Source organism: Pseudorca crassidens, chromosome 2 (assembly GCF_039906515.1).
Source record: "Pseudorca crassidens isolate mPseCra1 chromosome 2, mPseCra1.hap1, whole genome shotgun sequence".
NCBI classification, from domain to species: Eukaryota; Metazoa; Chordata; class Mammalia; order Artiodactyla; family Delphinidae; genus Pseudorca; species Pseudorca crassidens.
The window spans coordinates 15,674,833-15,698,329 of record NC_090297.1 but is presented as its reverse complement, the minus strand read 5'-3'; the positions used below and the strand labels follow the sequence as shown (position 1 = coordinate 15,698,329).

The window sequence follows — 23,497 nt, the reverse complement described above, 5'->3', positions numbered from 1 at the left end:
CAACAAATCCCCTGGCAATGCATAAAAGGGAAGCAATGAACATGCAGGGCATCCCTGTCACCCCCAAAACATGTGAAGTCAAGCCCAGATTTCCCCTTCAGAGTCCCCCCCCCCCCCCCGATCCTGCCTGGGTTCCTCCAGGGTGAAGCGGCAGTGGTACCCTCTGTTCCAGCAGCTCCAGGAAACAGAACAATCCTGATTGCTGGCGATTGCAGAGGCCACTCGTCTGGGCTCCGGACAACTCTGGGATCAGTGCCCAGCTCAGCACAGAAATAAAGAAGATATCCAAGCTCAGGACTCCTGCTGTTATAATGGTCTGGACAGATCTCTCCAGCTCCTCTGAAAGCAAATTGGGTTGCCCACCCCTCTCCCTTACATCCTTGAGGAGACCCAGCAAATACCACCTGCTTTGACATACATACACATGAATCTTCTCAAAGATACATGGCTGATGAGAAGGCCCCAGCCCAGTGCCCCCTCCCTGCCAAATGTCCCAGAGACACTTGTGTTTGGTGCCCAGGCAGAGAGACATTCCGGGATGCTGAGAAAGACAGCTGACACCCCTTCCAGGCTTGGCACAGGTGACGTGCAGGCGAGGCACCTGCTACTGTCTCCTTTCCCGACATGAAGGGAACAGCTTCCTGGCAGCAGCCCCTTCGTCCCCCCCTATCCTGAGAGTTGGCTCCAGCTGCTAAAGGGGATACTTCCTGGGGTCTTCTCCTGCCCTTTAAGGTTCTGATGATAATCTTTTCACCCCCAGCAGGCCTGGCATCAAACACAACACAGGAGTGGTGACAGGCTGAAAAAGCAGGAACACTTTATTTACAGTGATCATTTGGTGACACATAGATCTTTGGGCTTTTAGTGGCCTTGCTGAGAGACACGTGGGCAGGGGCCCGCTCTCTCTGTTGGGTTACCGCATCCTCCTGCCTCATCCTGCTATGAGAATCCAGCTGCTGTCAGGACCCTCGTGCTCTGACAAGCCTCAACTTGGGGGCATCCCTCCTGTGTCCATTTTCTGGGTAGTCAGTGCGCTCAAGCACTGCCAGAGGTCCTCCTTCCCTCCTCTGGAGGTCTCGTCTTGGTCCTGGTTGTGGGGCACCTAGGGGGGAACCACACACTTCGGTATGCAGAAAGATGGGGGGGGTGAGGAGTCCTGTGGGGGGGTGGCAGGTGCCAGGGCACAGGCTTGGACAGCCGTCTGGTGCAGAGAGCTGTTACCTGGCCTAGCCTGTGGTTGGGGTTGGTGGGAACATCCCAGTCTTCTCCAGAGTCAGAGCAGTGAAGTCCCAGAAGTCCTCCAAGGGGTAGAGAGGCCAGGTATAGAGAACTCTTCCTTGTGTGTATGGCAGCAGACTCAGTTGCCACTTTGGGCCTGGCCTCAGTTCTCCAGGGCTACTTACTCTTCCCCCTACAAGAATGCCTCCCCAGGGTTGGTCTCATCCCAGGGAGGAAGGCTAGCTTGGTCAAGGGCAGGACCACTGCCTCCACCTGGCCAAGATCCAAGGCCACCCTCCTGGATTTCTGGAAACGTCTCCCCCCCTTCTCTTGAGAGGATGTTTGGGGAGGGAGGGCGTGGCCTATGGGTAAAGAGACTTGGTGGGAAGCGTAGGGGGCAAATCCACAGTGGAGGGCTCCGGGACACTCAGGTGGGGGGAGAGGTGAGCACTGAATTCTGCTGCTCCCCCATCTGGTTCCCCAACACAAGGGCGTGTCAGGGGTCACCGTGAGCCAGGATGAGGCTCGCCCCGACAACAGAGACCACGAGGGAGGCAAGGGCCGGGGTGCCAGGGGGAGCCGTAGCGGGCAGGGCCGGGGTTAGAGGCTGTAAGTCAGGCCGGCCGGGTCTGGGGCCGCAAGTCCTATCCCTTCGGCTCTCAGCGCGCCTGGCCCGCCCGCTCCCGGTGGCCGGCCTTCCAGCGGCGAGGCTGCGAGGGCGGCGGAGGCGCCGGGGCGCCCCGCAGGCTGCACGTCCTCAGCTCCCGGGCCAGGCTGAGCACCTCCGGCCGCTCGCTCTGGGGTGCTCCTTCCTCGAGCTCCTCCGCCTCCTCGTCCTGGTCCTCGTCCTCCTCCTGGATGCTGCTGAGGCGCGGCGCCCCGCGGCCGCGCTCGGCGGCCGGCGGCCGGTAGGCGCACTTGGCGTTGAGCAGCCGGCGCAGCGGGGCGCGGGGCACCGAGGCGGCGGCGCCCCCAGCGAGGAGGTGCTGCTGGCGCACGTGGCGCTCGTCGCTCTGGCGCTGCAGGCGCTTGAAGTCGCTGAAAGCCGCCAGCGCGGTCTGGCGGAGCAGGCGGGCCAGGGCGCGCGCCTTGTGCGCCCGCGCCAGCAGCACGGCGTGGCAGCGCAGCACCACGGCCTTGTGGCGCGCCTGGTGGCGGTAGACCCAGGCGAAGACGCGCGGGTGGCGCCCGTCCGCCGTGCAGTAGGTGATGCGCGGCAGCAGGTAGGCGTGCGCCGGTCTGCGGCCCCCCGAGCCCGCTGAGCCGCTGCGCTCGCACGGCTGCATGCGGATGCCGTGCGGCCCTAGCGTCAGCTTCATCTTGGTGCCCCCGCCCGGCCCGCAGCGCGCCCAGATCTTGCCCACGGCGTCGTCGGTGCAGCCGTCGCCCTTGGCGTGCAGGGTGACGGCGTTGCCCAGGTACCACACGGTGTAGGTCGGGTCCTCCTTGTTGAGCTCCACTTTCTGGCGCCGGCTGCGGAACACGCGACCCAGGCGCTCCAGCGGCCAGTCGGGCAGCAGGTCCGGGCAGGAGCGCAGGAAGCTGGAGAGCAGCGACGTGTAGGCGAGCCCCGGGCTCAGGCTCTTCGCCTTGCACTTGGCCTCGCCCTCCACTAGCACGAATTTGTTACGTTTCCAGGGCAGCATCGCGGCGGCGGCCAGAGGGGCTGGGGACGCCGCGAGCTCACGGGCGTCCTGCCCGGCGGCCGGGGGGAAGGGAGGGCGCGCAGAAGCCCGCGGCCCCGGGCTTTCGAGAAGCTGGGCGGCGCCGGAGACAGTCGGTGCCCAGAGATGTCCAGTGCCAGGCAGGGCTAGCTAGCTTCGCAGATGCCCGGTGCCCAGCCGGGCTGGCAGCCGAGATGCCCGGGCGGCGGCCGAGCGTCCGGGAACAGCGTCCCCCGGGAGTCGCTCCAGCCGTCCGGGAAGCAAGGAGGGGCAGGGGCTGGGCGGGGAGGAGACGCCCCTCAGGCACGAATAGGGGGAATCCCACGGCCCCCGCCGCCCAAATTGCGGCGGCAGGGAGGTCGCCGGAGCCGGGGCTGGCGGCTGGCTGCTCGGAGGGGTAGACCGAGAGAGCGCGACTGCGGTGGGGACTCCTTCACGCGTCGCGGCTCCACCTCCCCGGGCTGCCTACATCACCGGGCGGGACCGCTAGCTCTCTTGTCCCCTCCTCTCGCCCTCCTCTCTCTCCTCCCCCGCGCAGGCTAGCAATGCTCTTCGCCCGAGACCCAGCACAGGCGCGGTGGATCGGGTTTAATCATTATCGTCGGAGGGGAAGGGGTGGAGGTAGGAATCTCCTGAAATCCACCGGAGGGCTTTGCCAACGCAAGTTTCTCAGGTCTCACTGGTGGTCTCTAAGCTCCTCCTGGAGCGTTCGGTATCCCCCTCCTCTTTCTAGGATTCCCATTGCCCCTCACATCCCTACCCGCATCTCTGAGGGTGAGTTCGGGTGGGTTCCTGATGGGCCGGCCTGGCTCACTTGGCCTCTTGTCTGCGCAGCAGAAAGCCAGATGAGGCGGCCGAGCAGTGCAATGGAAAAGTACTGTCGCTTGGTGAAGCGTTCTCCCAGATTCTTCCAAGGTCGTGGGCCAGGCTCCTGCGCCTGAGCTGGGAGACCAGTCACAGCTCCAGCAGCCGGTAGTGGCTCTCGCCTGGACTAAAGCCGGGAGGGTACTCTCGGAGGGTGGGGAACCTTCCAGAGTGGTCCTGGGTCTGTGGGAATTGCAGATCAAAAGCTCCTTTGGCCAAAGGGCAGCCTCTGACTCTCCCGGGATTAAATAGATCCCACTACTGTTTGTGATCACCTCTCCTCCTCCCGGCCGCCACCTCCGGGGGGTTTGCATTCATTATGTCATTATCGCAGGACTACCCAGGCTCTCAGTTAAGCAACTTGCCCAAGGTCACAAAGCTGACAGGAGGTGGAACTGGGGCGCCACTCAGGCTCGGGTGACCCACGACAGGACCCTCACTCTTCTGTGAGTCCACCGTATGCTGCATATGGATGGGGCGTTTTCCACCCTCCCCTGAGACCTTCCAGTGGGGCCTCTTACTAGGGAGCGGTCCTAGTGTACTGGCAAAGAGATACTTGTCCCTGGGTATGGGGACACATCTGCCCCTTTCAGGATCTGTTAAATCACAAGCTCCCTAGAATCTCAGGACTGCTCTGATTGGGGCCCAGGAGTCTCCTACAGAGCCAACACCCAAGCCCTTTCGGTGGCTTCAGAACAGGTCATTCGAGGAGGCTTCCAGGTCAGGAATGAGCCCAGAGGCTTGGGCTAGGCCAGGCCAAGCCAGGTGACCTCCCAGAGTGGGGACAGCCTGGCCACATTCGCCCCAGGCCAGCCGGTTGGGCTCAGAATCCCTGGTGGGGGGATAAAAGCAACCCTCCCCCTCACAAGGCTGCCTCACTGAACGCTCCTAAAATGACATGCAAATAAAGACTAGGAAATGACTTGGAACTGCAGAATCTTAGCTTCAGTGGGGCCTCAGAGATTACCTGGTCCACTGCAGCCTCATTTTATTTTATTTTTAAGGTGGAAATGTCTTTATGGCTTGTTGCTGATTATAAAAGTAATACATGCTTGTGGTAAAAAAAAAATCACTCCAGAAGGACATGGAGGTCTCCTACTGTCCCCACGCCATAGCCATGGCCTTATTTCTCCATAAGAGGACAGGCCCTGAGAGGCACAAGGATCCACCCACTGGACCTCACTGCCTCGGGGTCCTCTTCCCCACAAGCATCAGGAGGCTGGTGGGAGCAGCCAGTAGCAAAGTTTCCGCTTGCAAGCCTGAGATATCTCCAAGCTTTTGGGAAGGCGTAGCCTCCTGGGGTTGCTAGAGTTAATGTATCATGACACGGGAAGCCCAGTTAAGCTTGAATTTCAGCTAAATGACCATTTCTTTAGTATAAGCGTGTCCCAAGCATTGCCTGCATTCGACCCCGTAACTAAGCCTCCTGCCTCTCAGAGAACAGGAAGGGGTGGGGCGCTGCACTTGGGAGCCTAGTGTAGGCTCGCTCACCTAGTCCTGCTTCTGTTCTGTTCCCACTGCTTTGGGAATATCCTGGCGGGGGGTGGGTGTGGGGAGGGTTACCCGGGACTGCGTTGAGATCACAGTGTGCAAGGGTATGTTTTGTTTGTTTGTTTGTTTTTAATTTTTATTTTTGGCCACGCGGCATATGGGATCTTAGTTCCCTGACTAAGGGGTACCTGTACCCCTGCAGTGGAAGTGCAGAGTCTTAACCACCGGACCACCAGGGAAGTCCTGCAAGGGTGTGTTTATGTTAAGTCCTCTGGACCACAAAGCAGCATTTGACATTGTTAGCCATTTTGTTACCTTGTGGACAACTCACCTTGGCCTCCGTTGCAGGGACTTCCTCCCTCTGGCACCGGCTCTGGGCCACTCCTCCCTTCAGGGGCTCCTCCTGACACCCTCGGGCCTGGTGTCCTGCCTTCGGCTCCTCTTCCTCTAAACTTGTTCCTTGGAAGGGTTCAGCTGCCCTAGAGCTCCCACTGTCCTTTCTATTCAGAAGACTGGAGAGGCTGGCCTGGTCCCATTCATCCAGGCAGAGCTCAAGGCTGTCCCCTCCCTTAAGTCTTCCTTCCCTTCTCTCCCATCCATGGTAGGAGCTCCCGGCTTTGTACCAGAGCAGTATCATCACTGCTTCACAGACTGGCATGTAGTTGGACTTTTTTTTTCTTTTTTCAATTTAATTTTTAGCTCTAGCATATTTATACTGGTATTAGTTGAAAAAGTCATATAACTGCCTTATAGTAGACGTGTAATTAAAAAATCAGTCCCCTACTCCATCCTTTCCCCAGTCTCAAGTCTCACTTCCAAAGACAACCCCTCTTTCATGCATTTTAGATGGAACTTCTGTCATATGCCTCCTTATTTATTTATTTATTTTTCTGTACGCGGGCCTCTCACTGTTGTGGCCTCTCCCGTTGCAGAGCACAGGCTCCGGACGCGCAGGCTCAGCAGCCATGGCTCACGAGCCCAGCCGCTCCGTGGCATGTGGGATCTTTCGAGACAGAGGCACGAACCCACTGCGCCACCAGGGAAGCCCCCTCCTTATTTTTAAATAACACACCTAATTCAGATTTCCCACTTTTTGAAACTTTATCTATTGCCTCTCTTCTATGGAAGGTGAAGATTTAATGCCCTTTCATCTACCCGCATCCCACACATTATTTTCTCTTCCTTCCTCTCAGTTTAGTTATATCATTTTGTTACTGTGGCATCAGTATTCAGTGTTCAAGTATTATGTCTATGTAACTATTGTTCATAGCTGAGCCTTGAAGTGTGTTATGATTTCATTTTTCCTTACTGGACAACATTTTTCTTTTCTAGAGGTATTTAATCACCTTATTAAAAAACAAAAACAAAACAAAACAAAAAAAACTTCCTTATGTACCCATCACTAATTCATCCCCCAACTGTCCAGCGGTACTGTAAAATGTCCCTCTACCTGGTTGAACACACCAGGTGGTCCTTAGAGACACCCCTCCTGAGGCGTCCTCCCTGGGCTCCAACCTGGACTGCTTACCCTACAGACCTGTAGAGCCATTGTCCTGGGACCTTGTTTTACTACCACCCTGGAAATTTCCTTTGATTCTTTCCTGTGTTGGATCCTGTTTTCTGGTTCCCTTGCTTTCTGCCTTCCCCCCCACCCCCGCTCCCAAACAGGGTTTATTTCCTTGCTTTGGTAGAGCATGTATTCCAGTAGCTTTGATTGCTGGTTCTCCTGGGTGTAGAGTTCTAGATTGGAAATAAATTTCCCTCAGCATTTTGAGGAGTTGACCCATGGTTGCTGTTGAAAAGTCAAGCGACATTCTGATACCCGATCCTGTGCGTGTGACTTGAGTTTTCTCTGAACGTTTTCAGGATCTCTCGGAGGTCTAAAGTTCCAAACGATGTGCATTCACTACGGGCACCTCTTGGTGAACCTTTCAATCTGGAAGTCAGTCTCCTAATCTGAAAATCAATTTTGGGGACACTTCTTTTTGCTGATTCCCTCCATTTCATTTCTGTTTTTGTTTTTTTCTAGTTTAGTTGGATGTTGGGCCTCTTGGATTGATTCTCTAATTTTTCAAAATGTTCTTTCCAATTTTCCATTTTAAAAAATGTTTGTTCTGTTTTCTGGGACATTACCTCAACTTTATCTTCCAACTTTTCTATTTGGATTTTTTTTGGTATGTCTCTTCTCATAATTTTTCACTTCTAAGAGCAATTTCTTGTTCTTTTTTATAGCATCCTATTCTTGTTCATGGACATATTATCTCCTGTTCCTCTCAAAATATTAATTATAGTTGCTTCAAATTTTTTTAAAATTTTAATTGTGGTGAAATACACATAACACTTAACGATCTTAACCATTCTTAAGCGTACAGTTCAGTATTGTTAAGTATATTCACGTTGTTGGGCAACCGATCTTTAGAACTTTTCATCTTGCAAAATCAAAACTTTGTACTAACAAAACAACTCTCCATTTCTCCCCCGGTCCCCACCCCCCCCACCCCCAGCCCCTGGCAACCATCATTCAACCCTCTGTCTCTATGAATCTGAGTACTCTAGGTACATTATATAAGTGGAATCTCACAGTATTTGTCTTTTTGTGACTGGTTTATTTCAGTTAGCGTAATGTCTTCAGTGTTCATCCATGTTGTAGCATGTGTCAGTATTTCCATCATTTTTAAGGCTGAACAATAATCCACTGTATGTATATAGCATATTTTGTTAGCCATTCAGCCACTGATGGACACTTGGGTTGCTTCCACCTTTTGGCTATTGTGAATAATGTTGCCATGGACATGGGTGTATAAGTATTTCTTGGAGACCCTGCTTTCAATTCTTTTGGGTGTATAACCAGAAGTGGAATTGCTGGATCATATGGTAATTCTATTTTTAAAAAAATAAATTTATTTATTTATTTATCTTGGGGTGGGTCTGCGTTGGGTCTTCGTTGCTGTGCGTGGGCTTTCTCCAGCTGTGGCAAGTGGGGGCTACTCTTCGTGGCGGTGGGGGGGGGCTTCTCATTGCAATGGCTTCTTATGTTGCGGAGCATGGGCTCTAGGCATGTGGGCTTCCGTAGTTGTGGCACGTGGGCTCAGTAGTTGTGGCTTGCAGGCTCTAGAGCACAGGCTCAGTAGTTGTGGCACGTGGGCTTAGTTGCTCTGCAGCATGTGGGATCTTCCCAGACCAGGGCTAGAACCCGTGTTCCCTGCATTGGCAGGCAGATTCTTAACCACTGTGCCACCAGGGAAGTCCCTCTCATTGTGGTTTTGATTTGCATTTCCCTAATTAGTGATGTTGAGTATTTCTTCATGTGCTTGTTGGCTATTTGTATATTTTCTTTAGAGAGATGGCTATCCAAATTTATTTTTTTGTTGTTGTATCGTAGGAGGTCTTTATAGATTCTGGATATTAACCCCTTATCAGATATATGATTTGCAGATATTTTGTCCTGTTCCTTAGGTTGCTTTTTAATTCTGTTGATCACGCTCTTTGATGCACAGAAATTTTAAATTCTGATGTAGTCCACTTTGTCTCTTTTTACTTTTGTTGCCCGTGTTGGTGTCATATCCAAGAAATCACTGCCAAATCCAATGTCATGCAGCTTTCCCTCATGTCTTCTTCTAAGAGTTTATAGTTTTAGGTCTTATTTTTAAGTCTTTGATCCATTTTTGAGTTAGTTTTGGTATATGATGTAAGGCAAGGGCCCAACATCATTCTTTTGCACGTTGATATCTAGTTTTCCTAACACCATTTGTTGAAACGACTGTTCTTTCCCCATTGATTGGTTTTGGCACCCTTGTTGAAAATCATTTGACCATATATGCAAGCATTTGCTTCCATCTCTATTCTAGTCCATTGGTCTATATGTCTGTCTTTATGACAGTACCACACTGTTTTGATTACTATAGCTTTGTAATAAGTTTTGAAATCAGGAAGTGTGAGACCTCCAACTTTATTCTTTTTCAGGGTCCTCTGAGATTCCATATGAATTTTAGGATTGAGTTTTCTTTTTCTGAAAAAAAAATACCATTGGGATTTTGGTAGGGTTTGCATTAAATCTGTAAATTGCTTTGGGTAGCATTGGCATCTTAACAATATGAAGTCTTCCAATCCATGAACACGAATGTCTTGCCACTTATTTGTGTTGTCTTTAATTTTTGTCAGGAACATTTTGTAGTTTTCAGTGTTCAAGTCTTTCCCCTCCTTGGTGAAGTTTATTCCTAAGTATTTTATTCTTTTTGATGCTATTGTAAATGGAATTTTTTTCTTAATTTCCTTTTCAGAAATTGTTCATGCCTAGTCAATAAAATGCAACTGAGTTTTGTAGTTTTGTGCGTTGATTTTGTATCTGGTCATTTTGCTGAATTTACTTATTCTAAGGTTTTTGTGGAATCTTTAGGGTTTTCTAATGATAGTTGTTTTTTGTTGTTGTTTTTATTTCTTTGGTGGTTTTTTTTTTTTTGCATTTGGTCTTGTTGCTGCGCGTGGGCTTTAGTTGTGGTGGGCGGGGGCTACCCTTCGCTGCAGTGTGTGGGCTTCTCACTGTGGTGGCCTCTCTTGTTGCAGAGCACGGGCTCTTGGCATGCGAGCTCAGTAGTTGTGGCTCACAGGCTCCAGAGCGCAGGCTCAGCAGCTGTGGCGCACGGGCCCATTTGCTCCATGGCATGTGGGACCTTCCAGGACCAGGGCTTGAACCCGTGTCCCCTGCATTGGCAGGCGGACTCTCAACCACTGCGCCACCAGAAAAGTCCATGACAGTTGTTTTTGAAAGTTTTTTTTTCAGTTTCATGCATTGCTCTTCTCCCTGAGTTCTTTCTCCCTGTTTAAAAACAAACAAAAAAAAAATTAAAAGATGTACATCTCTGACTGTCATGCTTACAGCTTTCCTCTAATGTCTGGTAATCACTATCGTCTAGCCCTATCTGAAAGGCACAAACACTGATTGGAAACTCTGTGTATGGGAGGTGCAGGGGGATGAACAGGACTTGTCATATATGGGCCTCCTTATCTGATGACACACACAGCCAGGTTACAAAGAAACCCTGGCAAAGACTCTCTCCTTGACCAAACTTGGCTCAGGCTCCTCTGAATCCTTTTCTCGACTAGGCTCCCTCCGGCATCACCCAGTTTTAGCAAGAATCTTGTTAAGTCAGTTTAGACAGAATCCCCCACCCTGGATATCTGATCACATTCCTCACCCTCCCATCATCCCCTCTGTTGATAGCTGATCACCTGGGTCTGCCCTCAGCAAAGATCCTGTCAAGTGGGTTTAGGCAGAATCCCTTCTTAGCTCTGACTTTTCCTCTTAGTAATTTGCCCTCCACTGACCCTCCTCCCTGCTTCTTGGCTCTAAATACCGCCTTGTTCTTGTTGTATTTGGAATTGACCCCAGTTCCATCCTGAGGTTTCTCTATTGCAGTCGTTCCTGAATAAAATCTGTTTTTACCCACTTTTCTTCACCCCTCCCCCCCAAATCTGTTTTTACCACTTTAACCACCATCCAGCTCTGTTTTTTTTTTTTTTTTTTTAACAGCCCTCCAATGTTGAGGTCTGTAGGTCTTTTCTTTTGGGCTGGCCAGGGTCCCCAGGGAGAACTCCTAGAGCCTCCTGGCCATGGGGGAGGGGATGTATAAACCCAGCTGCCAGCATTCTGGGGGTGGAGTAGAGACAGGGCCTCCTGGAGGTCTCACTGATCAGTAGGCGGGCCGCCACTTCATCCGTGTTCGGGATGGTGCCTCCCTGCCCTTGGCCACGCCTGGGGTCCTCAGTCCAGAGGCGCGTTGGGTCCGTCTCCCCAGAGAGGAAAGCCCCAGTCTTCTGGTGCAGGGGTGGGGTGGGATCTCCACGCTGCTCCGGAGAGGGGAAGGTACCTAGGGCTCTCACTGATCCTCGGTTGTTACATCTGACCTGCTGTCACCAGAGATGTCTGGTGCGTGGGGTTCCTGGGTTTCTGGGGCTCCTCAGCATGACACGACTTGATTCTTTCTGGGTTTCCATCCTTTGCGCTCCACTGAGCTTGCTATCCCTTGTCAACATCCTCCAACATGTTGTTAATGCCTCTCAGCGGCTGTCATCGCCTCCTTTTTCTTTTGTCAGTTTATGCCACTTTTGTTCCTTTATTGTCATTTTAGTGAGGCTTGGGGAAGGAATGGGGACTTCATCTCAATGCTCCATGTCTAAGGAAAATCTCTCCTCAGTTTTTCTGATGGTTCATTACTGTGCTCAAGATTCGTGTGTCGCATTCCCTTGGTCTCATTATCATTTGTCCCTGGCAATGTGAACGCACCTCAGTGCATACCAATCGATTAATTAATTCATATTTATTTATGCATTTATTCAGCAGCTTTGTTCTGACAAATGCGGAAGTTGGACTAATCACCACAGTCCCTTCTGGTTTGGACATTCTGCCATCATAGGAGTCATTGTACTACGTGGGTGCTGAGTTCAAAACTGGACACCGTGGGGCACCTAGAGATAGGTGGAGATGTGTAAGACGTTCCTGTTGGAGCCAGCCTCCACGACGGCTCCCGGTGAGGCTCACCTCCTGGTATTCGTGCCTGTGTGTGGCCCCCTCCACCCTGAATAGGGCTGACCTGAGTAATGAAAAAGATACTGTGGATATGACATTGGGTGATTTCTTTTTCTTCTTTTTTATTTTTTTAAAAAATATTTATTGGGCTTCCCTGGTGGCGCAGTGGTTGAGAGTCTGCCTGCCAATGCAGGGGACGCAGGTTCGTGCCCCAGTCCGGGAGGATCCCACATGCCGCGGAGCAGCTGGGCCCGTGAGCCATGGCCGCTGGGCCTGCGTGTCCGGAGCCTGTGCTCTGCAGCGGGAGAGGCCACAACAGTGAGAGGCCCGCGTACCAAAAAAAAAAAAAAAAAAAAAAAAAAAAGGATTTATTTATTTATTTGGCTGTGCCGGGTCTTAGTTGTGGCGTGCGGGATCTTTTAGCTGCAGCATGCAGGCTCTAGCTCCCCAACCAGGGATGGAACCCGGTGGGACCCCGGTATTGGGAGTGTGGAGTCTTAGCCACTGGACCACCAGGGAAGTCCCCAGCACCCAGTGATTTCTGAGGCTAGAACTTGAAGGACATTGTGGCTACTGCCTTGTTCTCTCCTGGATCACTGTTGCTGGAAGGTACCAGCTGCCATGTCATGAGGACGCTCAAGCAGCCCTGCGGAGAAGTCCTCATGGCAAGGAACTAAGGCCTCCTGCCAGTTCACCACCCGTGTGAGGAAGCCATCTTGGAAGTGGACCCTCCACCCCAGTCAAGCCTTCAGATGACTGTAGCCCCAGCTGACATCTAGGCTGCGACCTCATGAGAGACCCTGAGCCAGAACCATGCAGCTCCCAAATTCCTGACCCACAGAAACTGTGAGATAATAAACAGTTATTCTTGTCTTAAATCACTAAGCTTTGGATTTGTTTTTTAGCAAAAGATAACGAACGTAATCCCCAGTCTGTCACACAGGCCCCCAAAGCTCTGATCGCATCCCCCTCTCCCTGCTGCCCAGCTTCCCTCTAAGACCCTCTTGCCTACATCTCTGTGTCTCAGCCATGCTTTACCAGCCTCCTCCCAGCGCCTCTAACCTCTGAGTACCATCTTGCCCCAGGTCCTTTACACATGCTGTTCCCTCTGGTCCTCAGCCTTCTTTCTCATCTCCTCTTCCAGCCTATCCATCTTTCAAGCCATTGCTTAAAAGTCACTGCTCTTAGGGAAGTAGTTCCCTGAACTGTCCTGACTTCCTTGGTTGTGTCCCTCAAAGTACCCTTCAAAGCATTTATCAGAATTGTTATCAATTCATTATTTGTTTTTTTTTTGTCTTTTTTTTTGGCTGCGTTGAGTCTTTGTTGCTGCACACGGGCTTTCTCTAGTTGCGGCGAGCGGGGGCTACTCTTCATTGTGGTGCGTGGGCTTCTCATTGCGGTGGCTTCTCTTGTTGTGGAGCACGGGCTCTAGGTGTGCGGGCTTCAGTGACTGCAGCACGCGGGCTCAGTAGTTGTGGCACGTGGGCCCTAGAGTGCACGGGCTTCAGTAGTTGTGGCGCGTGGGCTCTGGGGCGCGCAGGCTTCAGTCGTTGTGGCTCACAGGCTCTAGAGTGCAGGCTCAGTAGTTGTGGCGCGCGGGCTTAGTTGCTCCGCGGCACGTGGGATCTTCCCAGACCAGGGCTCAAATCCGTGTCCCCTGCATTGGCAGGAGGATTCTTAACCACTGTGCCACCAGAAGTCCCTCAATTCATTATTTGTGTCATCATCTATTTAATGACTGCCTTCCTTTACTCCTAAGGCTGCAGGTACTCTGAGGGCAGGGAATGCATCTGTCTTTCCCACTGCTAACTTCACACTGCCCTGGATGGCATCAGGAACATAGTAGGTACTCAAAAGATAGTTGCTGAATAGCTGAGTGAGTTTGACTCAGTTTTCATTCTCTCCACTATGAGAAAAACAGCTTAGAGCAAATTCCTAGTTGATGGCAGGTCAGTACATTATTCTTTTTTTTTTTTTTTTTGCGGTACACGGACCTCTCACTGCCGTGGCCTCTCCCGCTGCAGAGCCCAGGCTCTGTACACGCAGGCCCAGCAGCCATGGCTCACGGGCCCAGCCGCTCCGCGGCATGTGGGATCCTCCCGGACCAGGGCACGAACCCGTGTCCCCTGCATCGGCAGGCAGACTCTCAACCACTGTGCCACCAGGGAAGCCCAGTACATTATTCTTAAAGGACAGCACATACACTTTTATTTAAAAAAAAAAAAAGTCTCACTTCTGAAAATGACTCATTTTGTGACCTTGCGCTGCTTAACTTTCCTCCCTGAAAAAGGTAGATAGCAATTGGTAAAGTGCTTCTCTTGGAGGCCAGGAACTATTTCATTTAGAGAGATTTGGGCAAGGTTTTCAATGCTCTTAAAGTACAATTATCTTAATATCCAGGTGATTGTAAATGATTATATAAGTGATGAATATAAATGAACTATGATTTACCATGTGGATATATTTCAGTTATAAGGATGTATGTGTGTGTGTGTGTGTGTGTGTGTGTGTATGTGTGTGTATGCATGCCTTTTGGTGCTAAATTGGTAAACATCTGTGTGTGCATATTTCTTTTTAAAGAAGCGTTTGCTCTAGAATGCTCATGAACATCCAACTTCTGCTGCAGATTTATTGGAAGCTGTCACTGTTTGACTTTGCTCAAAGCTGTATTCATTTCTAACAGTAACAAACCAATATTTACTTATGTGTCCAGAATTACGCAAAACCTTTTCCTTTATCAGAGCCAATCCTCATGATTACTTTTGCAAGATAGGAACTATTATAATTCCCATTTTACAGATGAGGGAACAGAGGCTCAGAGAGGTAAAATAACTTCCCTAAGGCCACACAGCTAGTAACTGACAGAGCAGTAACTAAAATCTGTTTGGCGTGTTCTTACCCTTTGGAAGGATCATGCATGTGTATTTGTTACTAAGAAATAAAGAAAAAGAGGAAGGTGACCAAAATTACTATTCGTTCTGAAGGATTTTAAGCATAAAGGAGCCTTCACAATAGCATTAGTCTGTAATCAGATGCCCCAGTACTGAGTGGTATGAATGTAGGAGGTGAGCAAAGGTGATGGATGAAAATGTTACCTTCAGCGCACCTGTATTCATGAGATAAGCTCGTGCATCCATCCAATTAGAGTCCAGTGCAAAGCAAAATCATGTTTGCATAACAAACAGAACAGCCTAAATAAAGGCTGGTATTTGAATACAGCTGGATCTCAGGAGTGCAGGCAAGAGGAGACTCCTGCAGCCCCAGAGGCCCTGAGCGAGATGGGAGCAAAGACAGGGTCAGAGGAGGGGATTTAGAGGTCAGCTTCATTTTGTACTAATGCTGATCTCACTGTGAATCCCTCTACTCGACCCCCTCTTCTAACCACATATAGTCACTCTTTTTTAATTTTAAAATTTTTAAAAATTGAAGTATAGTTGATTTACAATGTTGTGTTAGTTTCAGGTGATTCAGAGATATATATATATATATATTTCAGATTCTTTTCCATTAGAGGTTGTTACAAGATACTGAATATAGTTTCCTGTGCTATACAGTAGGTCCTTGTTTATCTATGTTATATCTTCATTCACTCAATCAGCCATTCAACAAACGATTTCTGACCACTTGATATGTAGGCACAGGGTACAGAGGAGAGCAAGGAATACGTGGGCCCTCTCCTCTGGAGCTTACAGTCCTGCTTGGGAGAGGGCTGTGTGTCACAGGAATATACAGTATGAACTATTATGCAAATAATGATGTAGTTATGTGGCGAGAAGGATGGAGCGCTCTGAAAGGGGCTCCTAACTTAGTCAAGGGGATCAGAGGCCACTTACTTGAGGAAGTCATTTCTTCAGAAACAGAGGAGTTGTTGGGGGAGGGACTATTAAGTAATAAAGAATTAGTGTCTTCATTATCTATGGGTAATAAATCACCCCAAAAACATAGTGGCTTACAACAGTAAGAATCATTTCATTACCTCTCCCGGTTTCTGTGGCTCAGGAATTTGGGAGCAGCTCAGCAGGGCAGTTGTTGAGGTCTCTCATGAGGTTTCAGTCAGATGTTGGCTGGGGCTGTGGTCATCCAAAGGGTCGACCGGGGCTGGAGGGTCCTCTCAGACACGGCTCACCCGTGTGCCTGGCGAGATGCTGTTGGCCATTGGTTGAGGCCTCAGTTTCTCTTCATAGCTCTGCTTGTGTGCCCTCAAAGCCTGGTGGCTGATTTGCCCCGGAGTGAATGAGCCAGGAGGCCAAAATGGAAGCTGCAGAGTGTTTCTCTGCCATAGTCTATTGGTCACACAGGGCCAGCCCTGATCCAGTGGGGGAGGGGACTACATCAGGGTGAGTGCTGGGAAACTGGATCACTGGGAGGCATTTTGGAGGTGGGTTAAGAAGGACACATCAGTCGGGGTTAAATGATGGTGCTCCCATGCGATGCTTTCCTGCAGCCCCCTCCAGGAAGGGTGGCTTCTGTCCCACACCTCTAACCACTGGACCAGCAGTGGGACAGACGTCCTTGTTGCTCCCAAATCAAAATCCCCTTTTCCTCCCTAAAATCTCCCAGGTCACTAGACCATGCCCTCCAGTACTCCTCTTTGCTACGGTTATCTACCAGCCCGGGGGGCCTTCATTCCTAACGTCTGAGCTCCTGGCTCAGTGTTCTCTGCTCTGCCGCTCCTGTTTAATCCTTAGTGACTTCAATATCCACAAAGTGATCCTCTAACATTCCCACCTCCCGGTCCCTCCTCTGAGGATCCTGTCTTCCCATCTTAGTACTCATCCCCACTGTCATACCCTTGACCTTTCCATTATCAAAAACTGCAACCCCTACATAATGTCAGTTTAAAGCATCCCACAGTATAAGAACTTACCTTCTAGTGTCTCATCTCCAGCACTGCTTTGACCCCACCTGGGCCTCCAATCTTGCTACCTTTCCATCCTTCTCATAGCTCATTTCCCTCCTCCCTCAGCTTAAATCCCACAACTTCCTTGCCTATCCCTGTATTAGTTTCCTGTTGCTGCTGTAACAAGCTGTCACAAACTTAATGGCTTACAACAACAGAAATTTATTCTCTTATAGTTCTAGAGGTTAGAAGTCTGAAGTAGGTCTCACTGGGCTAACATCAGGGTGTCACTAGGGCCACGCTCCTTCTAGAGGCTCTAGGGAAGAATCTGCTTCCTTGCCTTTTCCAGCTCCTATAGGCCATGCGTATCCTTTGGTTCACTGCCCTTGCCTCAATTTTCAAAGCCAGCAACGTTGGGCTGAGTCCTTCTCATGCTGCCATTTCTCTGGTTCTCTCTTTCCTTCCTTCCTCTTCTGCTTATAAGGACCCCTGCGATTACTTTGGGCCTATCTGGACCACACAGGATAACCTCTGCATTTCATGGTCAACTGATCGGCAACCTTAGTTCTATCTGCAGCCTTATTTCTAATTCCCTTCTGCCATGTAGTCTGCTATATTCCGAGATTCCAAGGATGAGGATGTGGGCATTTGGGGGGGGGGACCATTAATTTGCCTCCCACAAACCCCTCAAATGCTTTTCCCTTCCCCAGGGTTATTTTACTAACCTGAGCAAAATCCCAAATCTCGTTTCATCCAACTGTCTACTTATTCCATGTCTGTACCCATGCAGCTCAGCCTGGCTGGAGAAAGACAGAAACCACAGCTCGCTCCACATTCATGACCACTGGGCTTGGGTAGACTCTTAGACCACCAGGCAATTCTACTACATTTCCCTAGTCCATTCACGCTCCCTCTCCTGCATGATAATCTCATACCTCCTCCTCACTCTTCAAATCCCCACACTTCCTCCCTTGTCCCTACTCTCAGCTGAAGCTCTTGCTTCCCCGAGAAAATTGGGGCAATAAGAAGAAAACAGACTCAGCAGTGCATCCACCCGCCCACCTGCACCTGTACTCATATCCTGCCTCCCTCTCACCACTTTAGACCAACAGCCCAAAGCCAGCCCCTCCACTGGAGCTTGGAGGCTGTCCCTGCTCATGTCCTCAAGGTCGTCACTCCAGAGAGCCCCTGCACTTCCTTCTGTGGTATCAGTACCCACCCCCACTCTTTTGGATCATTTTCCCGTCAGCACACAAGCATGCTATCATTTCTCCCATCACACAAAACCAAACCGAAATAAAACCCTGTCTCGATCTGACATCCTCTCTCCAGCCAATGCCTATTTCTCTGCTTTTCTTTACAGCAAAACTAGAAAAAGTGCTCTCTTGCTTCTTGGGTCCAATTTCTTGCCTCTCACTTTCTTGGATCTGCTCACATCCAGCCTTGGCTGCCACTGAGCTTCTCAAGGTCACCAACAACTGCCAAGCTGCTAGATCCAGTGGTGGATTCTCCGTGCTGACCTTCCTGGGCTCTCAGCAGCGTTTGATACAGCTCACCCCTTCCTCCTGAACATACTGCCTTTGTGTCCTCACTTGGTGTCCTCTGCTCTCCATGGCCACTCGTCTCAGCCTCCTCTGCTGAGTTCTCCATATCTCCCTGACCTTGAGATGTTGGAGTGCCCCATGCTCCCTTGGTGATCTCATCCAGGCTCTTAGCTTGAAATACCATCTTACAAGCTAACCACCTCCAAATTCTATCTATAGCCTGGACCACTCCTGAATCCAGACTCTTTCCTTCCCTCCACTTGGAGGTCAAATAAACTTCTCAAAATTAAAATGACCAAAACCAGGGATGGCCATGCCAGCCTCTCAGTTAGTTACTCAGGCCAAGAATTTTAGCATCGATCTTGACTCTTTTCTTTCCCTCATACCCTCAACCAGTCTGAACCAGTTCATGTCAGGTCCACTCCCAGTACATCCAGGATGTGACCCCTTCCTGCCACCTCCACTCCTCCCAGCCGGGTCCACCCACTTTCACCTCCTGCCTGGAGAGAGATGCAGCAGCCTCGTCACGGCTGTCCTGCCTCTGCCCTGGGCCCTACTCAGTCTATGCTCAACGCAGGGACCCTTCTAGAAGGTAAATCCAATGAGGTCCCTCCCCTACTCAAAACCCTTCAGTGGCTCCCTGTCATAGTCTGTTTGGGCTGCTGTAACAAAATACCATAGATTGGGTGGCTTATGAATAACAGAAATTCTTTTCTCACAGTTCTGGAGGCTGGGAGGTCCAAGGTCGAGGCACGGGTAGATTCGACGCCTGGTGAGGGCCCACTTCCTGGTTCATAGACGTCATCTCGTTGTGTCCTCACGTGGTGGAAGGGGTGAGGGAGCTCTCTGGGGTCTCCTTCATAGGGGCACTGATCCCATCCATGAGGGCTCCACTCTCATGACCTAGCCACTTTCCAAAGGCTCCACCTCCTAATATCATCACATTGAAGAATACGTTTGAACGCATGAATTTTGGCGGGAGACAAATATTTGGTCTATAGCACTCCCCATGGGCTACCAGGCTTCAGATGAGCAGCCTAGCTGAACTTGTCCCCTGCTCTCCTTTTCCTTGATGTGATCACTCCCCACTGGCCTCCTTGCTGGTCCTCTAACAGGCCAGGCACACCTCCACCTGGGAGTTTTCAGACACCCACAGATCCCCTTATCTCTGCCTTCACATCTTTGCTCAAATGCCACCTTCTCAGACCAGCGTGCTGACCATTCCATTTAAAACTGTGACTCCCTGACCCTGACCCTTTGCCAGCACTCTCTGCCCTCATCCTCTGCTGTATTTTTCCCCACTGACCCTTGTCACCATCTGCGTTCGTTTCCTGTTGTCCCTGTAACAAATGACTGCAAGCTTAAAACAACACAAATTTACCCTCTTACACTTCTGGAGGTGAGAAGCCCAAGACAGGTCCACAGAGCTGTGTTCCTCTTGGAAGCTCTAGGGCAGAATCTATTTCTTTGCCTTTTCTACCTTCTAGAGCTGCCCACATTCCTAGGCTCGTGGCCCCCTCCTCCACCTTTAAAGCCAGCAGCATAGAATCTTCTCGCTCTGACCTCCTGCCTCCCTCCCACAAACACCCTTGTGATCACCTTGGGCCCACCTGGATACTCCAGGATAACACCCTCACCTCAGGATCCGTAGCTTGATCACATACGCAAAATCCCTTTTGCCACGTAAGGTGACACATTCACAAATTCACAGAGATTAGGATGTGGGCATCTTTGGAGGGCAGTATTATTCCACCTACCCCGCCTTCTGATAAACCATATGTTACTTCTTTGTTTATCATCTAGCTCCTCGAGGGTTTGGACTCCTCAAGGAGGATTTTGGTCTGTATCCCCAGTACCTAGGACTATCCATGGCTAGTAGTAAATGCTCAATAACTATATTTTGAATGAACATCTGTTGTTTTGGCCATGGCTGTGTTTGACTGTTCTTGAGATATGTACCACCAGCAACAGCGACTCTGTTTGAAAGCACGTACCCCCTATGTGCCAGGCGGCGTCAACAGTGCCTGGGGGAGCTTTGAGGAATGCGTTGGGCAGCCCCCCAATCCGGGCAGCCTGATGGGAGGCTGCATTTTCCTTCCCTCAGCCATTTTTTTTCAGGCTGCTTCAGTGCAATTTGATTGAATGCTTTGATGCTTATCAGAGTCCCGATGTGGAAGGCTTGGTCCCGCCCCGCCACTCCAGGAGATGTCTAGAAAGAACCTCGTCTCTCTCAGATTTGAGCCAGAGATTCATCTTCAGTCTCGCAAATGGTATTTTGTTACCATGGCAACCAGACTTCTAAAAAAACGATGTCAAGTAACATGCGGATCCCAGTGCTCATGGCAACCACCATTCTGCATATTTTGGGGAGCAAATGTGTCTTGCCTTCTTCCTGCCTGAGTTGAGGAGGGGGAAGGTGAGCTTAGCAGCACAAGGTTTCCTTCCAGAATTGATGAGACGTTGAGGTTTGGGGCAATAGCAGGGTCAGAGGCTGGACACCTCCTCTAGTGTAAAAGCAGCTGTTTTCTACGAGGTCGCATAACCAGTGCCTTCCACCCCACCCCCCATGCTCGAAAGGAGATCTGTCTTCTGCCTCTCCTGTCTTTGATGTTCAAACCTCTGGAGGCTTGCTTGGGTTCTACCAGGGAGATACACGGTAACACACACACACACACGCACACACACACACGCACAACCCTGTGGGCTGAGGATCTGAAAGGTGTAGGCATCACTCTTCCCTCATTCTCGCGTGTATTCGCTCATTGATTCATTCATGTGTTCCCTCAGTGAATAGTCACTAAGAGCCCACTACGTGCCAGGCCCTGTGCTGGGGCCTCTGAGGCAAACAGGACGTGATTCAGGATGTGATCCTCATTCTCCAATCCAGAACCTTACAGAGGAGGTAAGTAAACACACAAATTACTCTGAAGCTTGAAAGAAAAAGGCGTACATAAGGCACAGAAAGGAAGGGAGCGATTAACTCTGGCGGAGATGTAGGTGGGAGTGGAAGACAAAGAACCCAGCCTTGTTTTAAGTTCTTTTACAGAAAAGACTGGCCAAACTATATACATTTGAGGAAGATGTAAGAAAAGATCTCTAACAGGTTTCTCAAAGGTATTTTTCACTACATACTCCATTGCCTCAACTGAAGACGCACATTTTCCCCCATTATGTTTCTGAAATCAGCATGTGTTTTACGATCAAGTATATATTCGATGAAATGTTCCTTTCCCTCATCCCAATTAAATGGATGGTGTGCCTTAGAATCAAAGAAACATGAGATTTCCCTTTTCTTCATTCCCAATATTCATTAGTAACTGAGCCTGAGACCTCAGAGGATCTCCTTGGGCTTGGACTCTTCACGTTTCTTCTCTGAAGAAGTGCAGCCTTTCCCATTAGACACGGGGTGTGGTTCAAGTTAGGAGCATTTCGAGGGGTGTCTCTGCACTGGGCGGCACCTTAGCTAGTGTTTAAGAGGGTGGGTTCTGGAGCCACACGACCTGGGTTCACGTCACATCAAGGCTCCATCACTTTCTAGCTGTGTGGCCCCCTCGGAGCCTCGGCTCCCTCATCAGCAAGGCTGTCCTACTACACACTGTTAGGGCTGGTGACCCTTCGGTTTGTCCGTTCCGGACACACCAAACTCTGTACACTGAATACAACAAAGCAGAAAGATCAGTTTACTGCGAGGCTTTCAACCTGCGAGTTGGAAACTCAGGGCCACAGGAGCAGTGAGTTCCAAGTTGCTCACAGATTAAGGGATTTCTGGGGGGGCAAATGCTGAAGATACTTGGCTTTTTCAGCTGACTGGTTGCCTTAGTGGTCTGTTTTTCCTTGTCTCTCTCAGATTTGAGCCTGAAATTCATCTGCAGTCCTCTCTAGCACATGGGTTTGTTATCTCTCTTCCAGTCCTGACAGGTGATGGTCACACGGTTTGGGGACTTTTCAGCAGTTTCTTTTACTCTGACATGCCTCTGCTCAAAAGCTCCGTGCTGCTTACAGAAGAGAGTCCGGACTCCACAGTTCCTGGAACCTAAGTTTTTTGATACAAATTTATTGAAATATTGAAAGGACCGCCATGATCTTGCTCTAATGTGTCTTTTCAGCCTTTTTCCCCACTACCTCTCCCTGACCCTGGTGGAATCTATTTTTCTGTAACTCAACTGGTGCATTTTTTAGGAACCTCACGTTATCAAACTGTGTTGTTTAATAATAATTGTTTCAATAGAAAAATAATAAAGGCTAGAGTGTTTCAGTTTTGGGGTTTTTTTTTGTTAATTAATTAATTTATTGGCTGCTTTGGGTCTTCGTTGCTGTGCGCGGGCCTTCTCTAGTTGCAGCGAGTGAGGGCTACTCTTCATTGCGGTGTGCGGGCTTCTCATTGCAGTGGCTTCTCTTGTGGTGGATCACAGGCTCTAGGCGCGTGGGCTTCAGTAGTTGTGGTACGCGGGCTCAGTAGCTGTGGCTCACAGGCTGTAGAGCGCAGGCTCAGTAGTTGTGGTGCATGGGCTTAGTTGCTCCGCAGCATGTGGGATCTTCCTGGACCAGGGCTTGAACCAGTGTCCCCTGCATTGGCAGGTGGATTCTTAACCACTGTGCCACCAGGGAAGTCCCAAGAATGTTTCAGTTTTTAAACACTGAGAGCTGTCTTTGGCTGCTCATCAGACCCTCCTCTCTTCCAGTCCCAATCTCCAGCCTCTAGACCACAAGGGTGAGCACACGTCCCAGATTGGGCAACCATATTATCCTATCTCTTGGCCACAGTGATTGGTCCAGGCAAAGACATATGACCCAAGACAGCCAATGTGAGGTCTTCCCTGAGATTTTTCCCTTGTCGTCCACCTGCCTCCCCACCCTGCCCTAGTTCTTTTTGCACGATGAAGAGCTTAACCTGACTTCTTGCAACTATGATCTAATTGAAAGGAGAAAGACTAATGGTGCTAGGAGAGACTGAAGCAAACCGGCAGAGGAAAGCAAAGGAGGGGAGGAGGGAGAGGGGAAGGGGAGAAAAGAAGAGAATGAATAAATACTGATGAATTTGAGCCCTGGGTCCATGTGTCCTAGAGGCCAGCTTCACCACTATGCTTTTCCTACTTAGAATATTGGGTCTATAATTCTTCCATTTTGGCTTAAGCTAGTTTGCGTTGGGTCTGGCTAGGACTACAGCAAGGCAAGCTTGCTTGTATGCTCCAGAGAATGAGTGTCCTTAAATTTGTACCCTAGACTCCTCACTGCCTAGTCTTGGCCTGAGTTAAGTTTCAATGACTTGTAACTGAATGAATTCTTGGCTAATAAAAACTCTGCTTATATTTTGTAATTGCAAGTTAGAAACATATTAGTTTCTATTTGA

General features: G+C 50.0%; 1 protein-coding gene and 2 long non-coding RNA genes across 3 annotated transcripts in view; 1 reads left to right on the top strand and 2 right to left on the bottom strand.

Moving 5' to 3' along the window:
* Window positions 1-792: 792 nt before the first annotated feature.
* FAM43B (family with sequence similarity 43 member B) lies at window positions 793-3,694 on the bottom strand. Its single transcript, XM_067722690.1, has 2 exons — window positions 1,222-3,694; window positions 793-1,102 (listed from the first exon to the last, which is right to left on the bottom strand). Exon 1 carries the CDS (start codon window positions 2,862-2,864, stop codon window positions 1,878-1,880), a length of 987 nt encoding a protein of 328 aa, XP_067578791.1. The 5' UTR covers window positions 2,865-3,694; the 3' UTR covers window positions 793-1,102; window positions 1,222-1,877.
* On the top strand, window positions 2,328-22,403 carry LOC137216610 (uncharacterized). The gene is made up of 3 exons (XR_010939831.1): window positions 2,328-2,441; window positions 20,935-21,049; window positions 21,995-22,403. It is a non-coding gene; the product is annotated as an uncharacterized lncRNA (long non-coding RNA).
* LOC137216617 (uncharacterized) overlaps window positions 9,650-23,497 on the bottom strand; it is a 28,335-nt gene continuing 14,487 nt past the window's right edge. The window contains exon 4 of the long non-coding RNA XR_010939832.1: window positions 9,650-10,053. This is a non-coding gene — a long non-coding RNA (uncharacterized lncRNA). The remainder of the gene's footprint in view (window positions 10,054-23,497) is intronic.